Source organism: Nannospalax galili, unplaced genomic scaffold (assembly GCF_000622305.1).
Source record: "Nannospalax galili isolate Female #2095 unplaced genomic scaffold, S.galili_v1.0 scaffold9, whole genome shotgun sequence".
NCBI lineage: Eukaryota > Metazoa > Chordata > Mammalia > Rodentia > Spalacidae > Nannospalax > Nannospalax galili.
The window spans coordinates 7,505,023-7,518,902 of record NW_008360332.1 but is presented as its reverse complement, the minus strand read 5'-3'; the positions used below and the strand labels follow the sequence as shown (position 1 = coordinate 7,518,902).

The 13,880-nt window shown below is 43.1% G+C and overlaps 2 protein-coding genes across 3 annotated transcripts in view; one reads left to right on the top strand and one right to left on the bottom strand.

Moving 5' to 3' along the window:
* LOC115069011 overlaps positions 1–4,637 on the bottom strand; it is a 19,041-nt gene extending 14,404 nt beyond the window's left edge. Inside the window, exons 1-2 of the mRNA XM_029560282.1 lie at positions 4,539–4,637; positions 2,247–2,344 (exon numbers count right to left, since the gene is read on the bottom strand). Of these exons, the coding sequence (XP_029416142.1) occupies positions 2,247–2,297 (51 nt within the window). The 5' untranslated portion in view covers positions 2,298–2,344; positions 4,539–4,637. The remainder of the gene's footprint in view (positions 1–2,246; positions 2,345–4,538) is intronic.
* Positions 4,536–13,880, top strand: part of Col24a1 (collagen type XXIV alpha 1 chain) — a 354,563-nt gene continuing 345,218 nt past the window's right edge. For both annotated transcript variants that reach the window (XM_029560281.1, XM_029560280.1), the window contains exons 1-2: positions 4,536–4,666; positions 10,750–10,814. In XM_029560281.1, the coding sequence (XP_029416141.1) occupies positions 4,611–4,666; positions 10,750–10,814 (121 nt within the window). In that variant the 5' untranslated portion in view covers positions 4,536–4,610. The remainder of the gene's footprint in view (positions 4,667–10,749; positions 10,815–13,880) is intronic.

Here is a 13,880-nt window from a genome sequence, read left to right as displayed (position 1 = left end):
ATAAATATATGTTCTACTCCACTTTCTGTTTCTTAAATTGCCTTCAGCAGCAACATCACTGGAAAACAAACACTTCATTTGTCCCTTGTGCAGAATTCAAGCAATCATCACATTATTATAATAATCGGATACGATTGGCTGAAATATGTAAATATAAAATATTCATATTGTTTTTAATCTCCTTGTAGGAACTAATTAAATTTTGGTATAGATTATATTGAAATTTTACTGTGTTGAAATGGTTATCCTTTCCATTTATGCTTTTAAAGTCTTGTAATCATGTGACTGGATCTGTGGATATTCACTGCCACCTTACTAACTTCTGAGACCCCTATGGCACAAGTGAAGCTTTCCTTTGTTTCTGTGGAAAACCAGGTATTTGATGATCTTTCATACTATTGCCACTACCATTGCAATAATGTTATTTCATAATCTGGGTAAATCTCTTTCACTTGTATATCTCAAAAATATACCCATTAATCTTGTTTTGAAAGGGCGTGTCTGTGTGCTATATTCACTCCAGATTGGTAAGGAAAGGTGAAACAGAAATTATCTTATGAGGGATAAGATCATACTTAGTAAGGGGAGAGGAATTTTAACTTATAATACTGAGAAAGTATAAGTTGGAGTCAGAGTTCGTACATGCCATCAACAGGCAGATAACTATGCACAATACACTCTTATCTGACCTTGGGTGGTTGTTGATGATGGTGTTGTATTACTGGTTCCTATGTTAATTAGGTTCTTTTTAAAAGTTGGTAGCAGTTTTATGAGTATTCATGTAAATATACTAAAATACTTGGAAACTGTTGGAAAATTGTAGAGATAATTACAGAGAGGGAAATCAGTCTTGTAAGATAGAAGTAAACAGGGGAGATGCAAGGCATTTTGTTTGGTTCTTATTAATTCCACAGGATAGCAATTATTGAAATGCTTTCCAAATGAAAAACTCTAGAGTTAGGTCAGTGGTTAAGGTGGTTAAGAGTGTTTCCTGTTCTTCCAGAGAACTGGAATTCAGTTCCCAGCACCCAGATCCAGTGTATCACAACTCTAGCTCTAGGGGATCCAACACCTCCTTCTGGCCTTCTTGGGCACCTGCACATACTACACACACACACCACAAACACACACACACACACACACACACACACACACACACACACACACACCACAAACACACATACAGATACATAAATTTTTAAAATTCTTTAAAAAAATGGAAAGGTTAAATTCTCTATTATCTTACATTTGAAATTCAAAATCTTTGTTTCCCTATTATCTCAGCTCACTCAATTTTGTACTTTTAAAGAGTCCCCAGAGTTAAACACCTGTTAGTTGCTATGTAGCTAGTTCCTGTGATTGTGAGTTTTCTGTCATCCCCTTCCAGTCATCCAATTATTTTTGTTAATTAAAGAATAATCTTTTTTTTAGACTGTATGACATTGTGATTATCAGTAAATGAGTCTTTGGAGCACTGACTATAAAGACCCAGCCCCCATCTCTGGAGGCATGGAATCCTGCTATTTTTTAGTTCCAAGTATAAATTCTGCCCCTCACAGAGCACTATTCCAGTAGAGGGCCCCAGTTGGCTTTAACATATTATGGAGTAAAAATCATTAGGCATTTTGTTGACACAAACTTTCAACATAATATTTCAAATATAGTGGTGGTTCCCCCCCAGCATAATTATACAAGCTTGGCTACAGTTAACTATTCATTTGTTTGTCCTCAGGCCTAGCTCTTTTATGGATCTGCTTTTCCTTAGCTATATAAACATTTAAAAAATCATTATCTTCTTTGTGTACATAAATGTATATACTATATGTTTGTGTGCATGTATGTTTGTGTGCACATGTGCATACTGGTGCGTATGTGTGTGGAAGCCAGAAGTCAATGTCTGATACCTTCCACCATGGCTTTCAACCTTATCTTTTTAAACAGAGTCTCACTGAACCTGGCATTCACCTGTTGGGTAGACTGGGTGGCCAGCGCACTCTTCTGCACTGTCTTCCTGTCTCTGGTCTGTCCAACTACTAGAATTACAGTCTACTACTGTCCCACAAATACTGTTTGATAAACATATAAATATGTCCTTTTTGTTTCATCTTTGCTTTATTTTTAAAGGATCTCACCTCTAAAGAAAAAAACATTGCTTATACTTGAGACTGTCCCAGCACTATTTGTAAAGCTGGGCTTTTTTCCTACAGGGCTTTAAAACGCCACTTTTATTATACATTGAATCTTACCTCTTCATGCATGCTGTGGCAAAACACTGCATTCCATTTCCACAGCTCCATGTCTTGAAACTCTTCTTTTGGGAAGAATAGTGAAGAGGCAGGAGTGGCCATAAAGGAAAGGAGGAATTTTTGAGAACTTCAACTTTACCCAGAACCAGTCTGAACTGCTTTAAATCTTACCAGTATTGTGATCTTGGGCAATTCAGCTTTTTCCTGCCTTAATTTCCTACTTCGTATAAAAAAAAAAAAATGCCTACTTAAGCCAGGAGTGGTGGTGCACCCCTTTAGTCCCAGCACTTGGGAGGCAGAGGCTGGTGGATCTATGTGAGTTCAAGGCCAGCCTGGTCTACATAGCAAGTTCCAGGTGGTGAGCTGGGACTGTAGGGAGACCCTGTCTCAAAAAGACCAAAGGGGGGGGGGGGAAAGCCTACTTCATAGGATTTCTTAAGAAGAGAAATATAAATTCATGCACTAGGACAACACTGAAGCGGCCACCTGTTTGCTTTTGGATCCTCCTTTTCTTCTGCAGGGTTTTTGCTTACTTTATGTGCCTTGACACTCTTCTTAGGTTTAACAGTCTCTTTGGAAACAGATTCCACTGTCAAAGTGCTGATGAGTGTGTACGCATTCATTTTACAGAGGAACTTCTAGAGAGTTTGAGGGGAAGGGAGAAGAGGGGCATCCAGCAACTCAGTACTTTTGCTACTTTCCTATAAATACAACAGCATTTTAAAATGCCAAGTTAAAAACTGAAGGAGAGAAGATAAAGTCTACAGTCCTGGAGAAAATGATCAAGTGTGAGAATCGTATCAATCATTTTGGTCATCAATATGGTGAATTTGCTTTAGAGTAGGTACAATGTGGGATGTTGTTCAGCACGTGGAAGGTCAGTTAGCTGAGGAAGGCCCACAAACTACACAAGAAAAGCCTGGGGAAATGGCACTGTCAAGGACTGCAGCCATTCATTCAATACACCTCAATTTTACGTGCTATTAAGCCCAGTGAAGCATAGATACCAGGTCCCTAACTTATTAATTAGACAAGTAATATTAGAACTTTTAGAGCCTTTAGAGCCTTTTACTGACAAAAATCAGGAAATGGGATTTTCAGTATGATAGGACTGCCAGAAGATAACTTGCGCTTAAAGAATTGTCACAAAAATTGGAGAGGGCGTGGAAGTTGCAAGGCTGTAGGGTGCACTCTCTTGCAAGACTGCACAGCTCCAATGTGTAACTGAGTCAAGGCCAGAGAGAAGGAAAGAGAGAAACTCAGAAACAGTTAAGGGAACAGTAAGAAAAGAGCCGGAAAGGTAGCTATGAGAGCGGGTCCCTTAGTTAAGGAGACTGTAGGGGCTGCAAATGTAAAAGCAAAACAAACGAGGGGGGCGAGGAGGGAAGGACAGAGGGAGGGAGGGAAGAAGGGACAGAGACAGAGAGAGAGGCTCTCTGGGCGCAGGAGGCTCTCAGGTGTGGGTGAAGATTACTAAGAAAAAGTCTGGAGATGGGAGACAGGCAAGAGGCCGATGTGAAAACGAAGGGGACTGCTACAAGGACAGGAAGAGGAAGGAATGAGCTTAAGTCACCTAGAAGTGGGAACCAGAGCGTCTGGCAGTGGCGGGGTGGTGAACTGTGCGTCCTGGGTGCTAACGGCCCAGTCCCACCCTGCGAAGTTAGTGGACTGGGGCAGCGAGCCCGGCTCTAGGGTGGGGGAAGGTTGCGGGGCAGAGGGGGAGGTGTACAGCTTGGTGATGTCATTGCAAGTCAGTGAGCGGTGAAATTTAACACCAGCCGGATTTGCTAGGCTCCTCTTCTTTCAGGCGAAGCAGCCGGCAGCAGTGAACGCTGAGCGCCTGCAGTTGCCGCTGGCCCCCTTGCACGGACTTGATTTCCTAAGTGGGTGTGTGTGCTTGACAAATGTTCGGGCTCAGGCAGCTCCCAAGGACTTCCTCCCCCCACTCCTTCATCTCCTTCCTCCCCCCCCATCCCCCACCCCCGCCTTTCTCCTCCCAGGCCCAAAGCAGAAGGCTCCACTGGAGTCACTGAGTCTCCTTTGAACCGCAAGTGAACTCCAGGGCTGAGTTGTTGCCGGCGGCCCGGCTGCCTCCCGGTGCAGCCCCGCTCCCCGCTGGTCCTCCCCCAGGAGCGCGACCCCGGCTGCAGCCAGCCACCGGGCATCCTAGCTGTCCTCCCCTCCGGGTGCTGCTCCTCACCCCTACACCGCCTCATCTCCTCCACCTCCCCCTTCCGTGTTGCAGGTTGGAACATGGTTCTCATGTGATTTTCCCCTTTTCATGGACAGTACCTGCACCTTTAGCAGTTCGGAGCTGGCCTCTGTTTTCCGTTAGCGCTTTGCTGCACGGACAAATGCATACAAATGTATTTAGGAACCTACAGGACAAGGCGTGGAAAAGTCTCCCCCACCGCAGAAACGTAAGTAGCCCACTCGCCTGGGGAAGGGGTTTTGGACCAACCCCGTCACTCCACCCCCTGCATCCACCAAGGGGGTTGGAGGTCCGTGGTCCGGCTCCTTGATACTTTTTGGAGTTGGGAGCCAGCGAGCTGCTGTGACATCCTCTTGAATTCTCAACTTGTAAAATACCGTGTTTGAAGGGAAGCTTCGTGCCAGCGAGTCTCAGACAGTTTATGCTAAAGCGATCCTGAGGCTCGGGAGGAAAGGCTTGCTGGCCTGTGTCCCGACAACCCCTCGGCCAAAGTCCCAGGCAGCTGCAGAACGGCTCGGCTCCGACGCCCGCCTGGGTTCCAGCTCCCTCCACCCTCTCACCTTCCTCTCCTCTCCTCTCCTCCCTCGGGGGGGGGGGGGCTGACAGAAGTCCTACTTCCCGCGGCGCTCCCCTGGGTGCCCAGTCTGTCAATTGCTTAGAACTCTAGCGGTCCCCGGTGTTCGGTGCGCCCAGGCTAGGGGCTAGGATGCTGGATGGAGAAAAGGGTTCTCAGCAGAGCCTAGACTCTGGAGAGCGTCTCAAGTCACCGGATCATGGGCAATCATTTCTTTTTAGAAGGTTAACGGACGTGCTCTAATATCTGGAGTTGAGGCTGTGCAATGATGTCTGTCTTGTCAGTGGGGAAGTGGCGCTCACGGCCAGGACCCAGGTTGGGGGCGGGGGCAGGACGCGGGGGCAGGACCCACCCTTCCCAGAAGGGCTTGGCAGGTCCTGTTGGGCACCCACCTCCCCTTTGGGTGCCGTACCTGCTCCCACCCCCTCATTGGGGATCAGAGTGAGATTGAAGGTTCTCAGCCTTGGCTGAGTGCCTAGGTCTCCTGGAAGAGGTCAGTGGGTTACACAGGTTTGCATCTGGTCTCGGGTGATACCCCGGCGAAGGCAGCTGTGTTGTTCTGCGGAGAAACTGCCCGGGCAGACAGTGGGTGGGAGGAAGGCAGGGACAGAGCTGCCCAAGTCAGCTGAGTGCAGGAGGAGGCGGGGAGTGCAGAAAGCCCGCCTTGTGGCAGTGTTTGTATGCACATGTGCTTTCCAGCCGCGTGCAGCAAGCCTGGCAGGGCCTCCAGTGCTCTGGGCTCTAACCCCAGCAACCTCTGTAGAGCCTCCCTGCGGCAGAGCAAGATGCACTTCGCCTCGCATCCCTTTCTCTAGGAGTCAAAGGAAAGCCAGAAACTTCTAACTTAGTGCGTGAGTGTGTCAAGGAGCTGGGAGCCCAAGAGCCCGGGGGTGAGAAGCTCTGCCGGCCTCCTTCCCCGGTCATATCCCACGGGGTTCTTGATCCCGCAACATCACTCTGGATGGACCTTCCAAAGAAGCTAGACGGGAGTGGGGTGGGATGTACAGAATTTTAGGTTACGGAGTGCATCACACATTCTTGGGATTTCCCGCCTGTATTCAGACTTTTAATCCTCTGCAGGCGCCAAGCCTGGAGGAGAGTCGAGGAGCGGTCCTCACTCCTACTCAGCATCCAAGGGTTGCAGTCCTTGCCCACTCCCACTGCGAGGGCTACCCCCTCCCCCAGCCACTGCACCCTGCACCTGGCCTAAGTCGCTAATACTTCCCATGGTGGCAAAGACCGACCCGGTAGGTTCAAGTAGATCTGCTCCTGGCCCCTGTCTTGTCTGACTTACAAGTCCCTTCCAGACGTTCCCAGAACGGGCCCTGCATAAATTCTTGGGCACTTTGGGATTTGTAAATTGAGTCCAGATGATTGAGCGGCCGGGGCGGGGACAAAGAAAATAAATAAGATTACACCGGTGGAACTTCTGATGAAATGACACCACGGGGATGGGGGCGGGTATAACCTCTTAAGAAGAAAGGAGTCCTGGGTGAAGTTGCTGGTCTTTCCTGATGTGGTTGGAGACCTCCTGGCCAGGGGTCAGGAGCCTGGTCGACTATGAATATTCCATGATGTCCAACTTGTTCTATTACTGGAGCCTGTTGTGACTCGCACTTGCTATAGTTTATTAAGGGTAATTCATAATTAACCAGATTGCAGGAACTCACAGCTCCAACCACACACATGCAAAGTGGGGTGGGGGGGTGTATTTAAGGGTTGGGCCGAGAATTTGTTTCTATAAAAACAAAAACAGAAAACAAAACAAAACAAAAAACTTAAAGAATTCAGAATTCTTTAATTTGATAGTGTCACCAGCCCATGGGAAATGGGGAGGGGGTAGGTTGGCCTGGGAGAAGCTGCTGATGAGCTGATGCTAATGCCAGACCACTGAATTAAACTTTAAGAGTCCCTAATGAAACCTGGAGATTTCCACCATCTTTTTTGTGCTGACATTCTCAAAGACCAGGGGCAGCTTTTAAAAATCGTAGATCTGGTTAGTCACCCAAAAACATTTATAGTTTTAAAATTGGATCCATACAGACATTTACTTTCACAGAGTTACTTTGAAAATAGAATATGTGGTGTGACTTTGTGGAATTACTAAAATAAACCTAAAACCTGAAAGCAGGTGTGGGATATGTCCATTTAACATATTGCCAGGGGTGGGAATCTAGATCAGGTGTTAGACTGCTTGTCTAGCATGCATGGAGCTGGAGGTTTGATCTCCAGCACCACATAAACCTGATGGCAGTGTCTGGCACCAGCTTGTAATCCAGGCAGTAGCGGTAGGAGGATCAGAAGTTCAAGCTCATCCTGATGGCCTGTGATGCTGGAAACACAGTGTCAAAGACAACAAGCAAACCAACCAACAACCTATCATTAGAAAGTCTCCTGAGATTATTATGGTAATTAAAAGGTTTATAGTGATATTTCTAGTTGGTATGAAATTCTGTTTCCTGACGTTGCTTAGTTATCTGTGCACTCGAGTAAATGTTTAAAATAAATGTATGCTGGGGCTAGAGAGATGGCTCAGTGGTTAAGAGCACTGACTGCTCTTGCAGAGGATCCGGGTTTGATTCCCAGCACCCATACGGCAGTTAACAACTGTCCATAACTGCAGTTCCAGGGGATCCGATACCCTCTTCTGACCTCTGGGGCCATTGTGTGACACAGGTTCACCTACCTACTTCCAAGCAATACACTAAAATACATAAAATAAAGATAATAAATAAAATATTAAAAAAAGAAATGGAAGCCTTAGGGAGAGGAAGTACAACGTATGAAAAGTGATTTTGAGTGTTGCTTAGACATTTTTCTTGGTAATCTGTGAAGCTGCAGGAGAAATTCTATCACAGGAATTAGAATGTTGACGCTGGTTTCTTTGTGAACTATGTCTTGCAACTATGATTTAGGATTCATAGGTCTGAGTGACAGGTGAAATAAAGGCCACTTCATTTTTCTCTTATAATAGTCTAACATTATTCTGTCATTCATTCATTTCTTCAAAAAATATTTAGTGACCATCAACTGTGGAGAGCCCAACATGGCCCCAGGCAGTCAAGATGCAGTCGTTGAAAAAGACACAGTTGCTGCCCTAACATGTAATTTTCCATATGGAGGTCCATTACCAGCTCTGAGATGGAACAGCGCACCTTCAGGAAATGAAGTTAGGGGAAGCACACAGTAGCTGGAGCTGGAGTTGTAGAGAGAAGAATGAAAGGCCTTTCGACCTTTCCAGCGTTCTTAGCTGGAAAAGGAGGAAAAGAGGGCAGGAGTACCTGACTTTCTTGATCCTGGGATCAGCATGAAGATGTTACAAAGCTGGGTGTGGTAGCACCCACCTTTCATCTCAATGCTCCAGAGGCAGAGGCAGGCAGATCTTTGTGAAATCGAGGCCAGCCTGGACTACATAGTTGGTTTCAGGCCAGCTGGGGCTGCAAAGCTTATCTGTTTGTTGCAAGTCAGAACCATCTGTTGGTTGGTCTTACTGGCTGAAGGTTGATTCATTCATTCACATAGTCAAAGAAATTTTAACACTGACATATGCCAGGAACTTTGCTAGGTTAAACAAGAATCCTGTTTAACCATTTCTGTGTACTACTAGGATGACCAGGTGTGGTTTTCTTTCCTTCTACAGACTGGAATCTAGACTCTTTGATTACTTGAAGTAAGTCCTTATGTATTTCTTTCCCTGTGCTTGTGAATTGCTCAAACACCTGGAAATTGGATTAGTTATATAGATCCTATCTATCAAGTTCAATTGGCAATCTGAGAAATTTAGCTGCAGATAAGGTAGTGGCAGTGTTACTCCTCAATCTGATTTTATTTCCATTGCTGAGATAAAAACTTTCCCCAGTTACTTTGCAAGGGTGAGAGGGAGGACATTTTAAAAACTATTTCTGGATCTTAGCTGTGAGTAAAAAGCAGAATCTATAAAGCTGTCAGAACAAAGAAGTTTTTGGCATATAAACCTAGTGTAGAAGAAACTGTTGAAATATTTGATGTATGTTATATGAGTTTCTTAGTTTAGTTCACGCTTTTCTGTTGGTTTAAAAGAAAGCCATCAACTAATAAAGTTTTCTAATCACAAAAGTTTATAGCAGGTCTTTCTTGCTATTGTAAACTGTATCTCTGCATCTCGTCTCTGATGAGCATCGGTAGCCTGAAGACAGATACCATAAATTCTAAGGCTCTCATAGCTACCCTAAACGGAGATCTCTGACATTCCCTTAAAGAGCCTAGACCCTTATGATAAAGAGAAAATTAATAGCTCCTTGAGACTCAACTACATAAGAGTGTTGGGACAGAAATTAGTTCCACAGATGTTCTAAGTATGATCGTTGGAGACCTATTTTTCCACCTGATCTCCTTTAGGCCTTCACTTTGGCTTGTCTGATTATGTTTTGAACATGACTGATTACATGTGATGTCATGTGAGGTGAGCAGACCAAATCCATACAATATTGCATATTTTGTTCAACATCCTAGATATTATGGGTTGCAGTTTTTGAATCTTTATGGATTATTTGCTACTATAATATTGAATTCTTTTAGACTTGTCCAATTTTATTAAATGTCTAAGTATATTGACTTCTGTCATGTACAGAAACCACTTACTCTCACATAATGGTACTCAACCTTATTTGCACATTTGACTCACCTGGTAAGTGTTTAAAAATGCAGGGCTGGTTAAAAATTTAAAAAAAAAAAATGGTGACAGCATGCACAAGTCCCATGCAAGCTCAAACCAGATAAAATCCCAGTATAGACACAGGAAAGTAGGTAAGAAACCCCAACCCAACCTAAGGAAATTTTTACAATCTATGACTACTGGGAGGAGGTGAGGCAGTCTCTTTCAAGGATGGGACTGTTGGTAGGTTAACCAGGTTCCAGTGGATGGACCTACACTGAAGGACATTTGGGTACATAAATTAGACTCATAGGTCATATATATAATAGAGTACATTAAACTTGGGAGCAATAAGGGGAGCTATGAATAGGGGACCTAAATACCATCAAACTATATGGTACAAAAATGACAAAAAAATCAATTAAAAGTATTATTTTTAATACAGGGCTGGGGAGATGGCTTAGTCCATAAAGTACTTGCTGTGCAAGCATGAAAACCTGGGTTTGATCTTTAACATGCACTGAAAAAATAGCTGGGTACAGTAGCATGTGACTATAATCTTAGTGCTGAGGAGACAGAGGATCTCTGGAAGGGAGGTGGGACTTACTGGCCAGTCGGTCTAGCCAAATCAGTGAACTAGAGGGCAGTGAGAGACCCTGTCTCCAAAATTAAGGATTACAGTAACAGATAAAGACACCTAATATCTCTTCTCTCTCTCTCTCTCTCTCTCTCTCTCTCTCTCTCTCTCTCTCAAATCAGGGACAAACCAAAATCAGAATCTTTGTGGGAGGGGAGAGAAGGACCCAAGTATTAGCAGTTGTTAAACGCTGAAAGTGACTCTTATGTGCCACCAAGGTAAAAACAAAACAAAGCACTATTCAAACTAGGTGAGACTTTCATCATCCTTAAACATCACTTGTTGGAAAGCAGTGGGCATCAGAGTTGTCCTACTCCACAGTATCAGCATCACTCCGGAATTCATTAGAAATGCAAATTCTTAAACCCCACCACAGCCTCCCGAGTTACGATTTTTGTGGTTTATTAGTTGTAAATGTCCAACAAGTGGTCTTTTCTCTTTCCTTAGGAAACTGCTTCTTCACTTTATTGTACTATGTGTGGCTTGGATTACTGTTCATGCACAAGGACAAGGTAAGGAAGTGATCTTGTTACTTGTTTTAAGCTGAGTATGGTGGTGCAAGCCTGCAATCCCAGCACGTGGGAGATGATAGAAATATCAGTTAATTACTGTGACAAAATTCCTGGCAAATCCAACTGAAGAAGGAAGTGAAGTGTTAATTTTGTTCACAGTTGGAGGGCACAGCCCATCATGGCAGGGAAGGGAGGGTGGCAATTGCTGGAAGTAGTTGATGGCATTGTATCTGAGTACTAGTGCTCAGGCAGCGGGCATTCTCCCTTTGACTCAGTTCAAGATCCCTGCCCAGTGGAATGGTGCTGTCCACATTTAGGTTAGATCTTCCTACCTCAGTTACCTCAATCTAGAAAGCATCTCACAGATGTATCCAAAGGTTTTTTTTCATGGTGATTCTAAATCCCATCAAATTGACAATCAAGATTAGCCATCAACAGCCTTAACTGCACATCAAGTTGGAAGCCAGTCTGGGCTACATGAGACCCTGTCTCAAAATAAAATTTCTACTTCTAGCAGCAAAAGGCACATGATTTCCAAGTCATCATAATCTTAAATTCAGTGTTAAACAATAATAAAAAATTTCCACCCAGTATCAGGAAAATATGAGGGTCAAGAAATCAATTTTGGAGGGAAATTATGACCTTTGAGAAATTACTCAGATCTTCCATCTGTGAAATTGCTTACATTTTTAAGCAAACTCTCTATAAAAAGGAAGTTTTGTAGAGTAAAAAGGCTCTGCTTATGACTTCATTTTAAGTGGGAGTTCTTGGGGGTGGCAAACTGTAACTGAATTACCTTTGCACTTCTTGAAACAACACAAGCATGTAATAAATGTTCCATCTGGATTTGCATCATCGAGAAACAAAATTTGCATATTAGTGGGCTTGGACTGCTATTTAATTCAAATGGAATGGTCTAGAAAATAGTGTTTCATTTTTGCAAGCTAGTTTATTGTTCTAATAATATAATTTAATAAGACTCAGAAGTCCTTGTGTATCCTACTTTATTCCTTTATTAAACATCTTAAGGTATCTATTTCCCAAGAAATATCTCATATCCAAAGACTAACATATAAACACAATAGCATCTCTGGCTTCAAAATGAAAAAAAGTATCTTTGTCAAAGGCTCAGAAGAAATTGCAAAAATCCTGGAAGTATACTGGACTTAGCTTTCATCAACGTGGCCCCAGGGTGGGGTTTTTTCTCCTCTGGCTTCTATGCAGCACGGCTGTATGCAGCTGCTCCTTTTTACTTGCGATATAACCAGCTTTTCAATGAAATGATCAATTCAGCAAGCCACTTGTCAATTGAGTCAATTAACCAAACAACAGAATGAAAAGAACAAGTAAAGAAATGCCAAATGAAATGTATGTAGGGAAGAGAAAGGATTCAAAGGAAGGGAAGGCCTTCTAGCAAATGGATCAAATTAATGGGTAGATGGACACACACAGAGTCAGCCCTCTGTATCTGTGGATTCAACCAAGAATAGATTTAAAACATTCCAAAGAGTTCATTCACATAAAACACATACAGGCTTTACTTTTCCCTTGTTATTTTCTAAAGATTATAATACCACAAATAAGAATGGTGGGGTGAAAGTAGGCTGGAAGATGTACACAGGTTCTATGTAAACACTACATTATATACGAGGGACTTGCAACCTTGTAGATTTTTATAGCCAGAAGGCTCTGGAATTCCTCACAGATACTGCGAGATAACTTTACCTCTTCTGCCAAGTATCACATAAATGAGTGTAAAATGTTTCTTGAAAAAGCATTAATTAATTCTTCTTTATGGGGAATGAAGCAACATGTCACATGTAGCTTTAGGAAATGCTATTTTTTAAAAAAATCATCTTTTTAAAAATTATGAATGTATGTATGTGCCTCCCTCGTGTGCAGTGCCTGTGGAATTCAGAAGAGGGTATTGGATCCTCTGGAGCTGGAGTCACAGGTGATTATGAGTGCTAGACCTGGATGCTGGAAACCAAACTCAGGTCCTCTGCAATAGCAGCAAGTGCCCTTAACTGCTGAGCCATCTCTCCAGTCTTAGGAAACACTGCTCTTGACCAAGCCATTTCTGTTACTTCTTTTTGCTTTACTAGGCATGAAGAAGAGAGAAACATGATCTTCTAATTTATTGTTATTTGTATTATTACTGCTGTTGTTTCTTACTGTGCACCAGTCACTGTACTAGTAGTATATGCATTTTCTTCACGACTGTTTAATCGCAGGCTTTTGAAATTATCCTCATGATAGAATTGCTGAACCAAGATTGAGGAAAACAGAGGACTACTTCAAAGGTTATTGCCTGACAAGTCTGTAAATCCTTTGGCATTGTGCCTCCAGGGACAAAGGGAAATGGGAAGGAACACAGCAGATGGACTTTCACATGCATTTGGGGTTGTGTCCTTTGCTGGACTTTACACATAGTTTTTCTGTCTTTATTATGAGCCTGCCGAGCAGGCATTATTCATGAAGAAACCGAGGACCAGATGTATGTGGCAGTCCAGATGTACACAGAAGAGTCTCACATTGAGGTCTGTGGAAATAGAACTCTTCTCTACATGCCTGCTAGTTTCACAGTTGCTAGCCATTTGTCTTATAAGTTTAATAATTTACAGAATATGTCATTATCAAAGTATTAGGAGTCCAGGTAAGGGAAAACATAGGCAAATGAATATTAGTAGTTTTTTGTTTATGCAATATGAAATGTATTCTTTTATATCGGGACACACATAATAACTTTATATTATAACCACAAAATTTCTTGTAAGCTTTTTAACAAAAAGGAAAACCCTTTAAAAAACCTCTCAGATGCTAGAAAATGGAATATCCTCAAAGATATGTTATCAGAATCCTCAAAGTACTTCTTTCAAACAACTTAAGTTAAATTGGTATGATGGAATAGGAAACCGCCAATCAGAAGATTAGAGAAACGTTATCAAGGCCTGGAGAGATGGCATAGCCATTTAGAGCCCTTGCTGCCCTTGCAGAGGACCCAGATTCTGTTCCCAGCACCCACATGACAGCTCACAATCATCTGTAACTCCAGTTCCAGGGGAT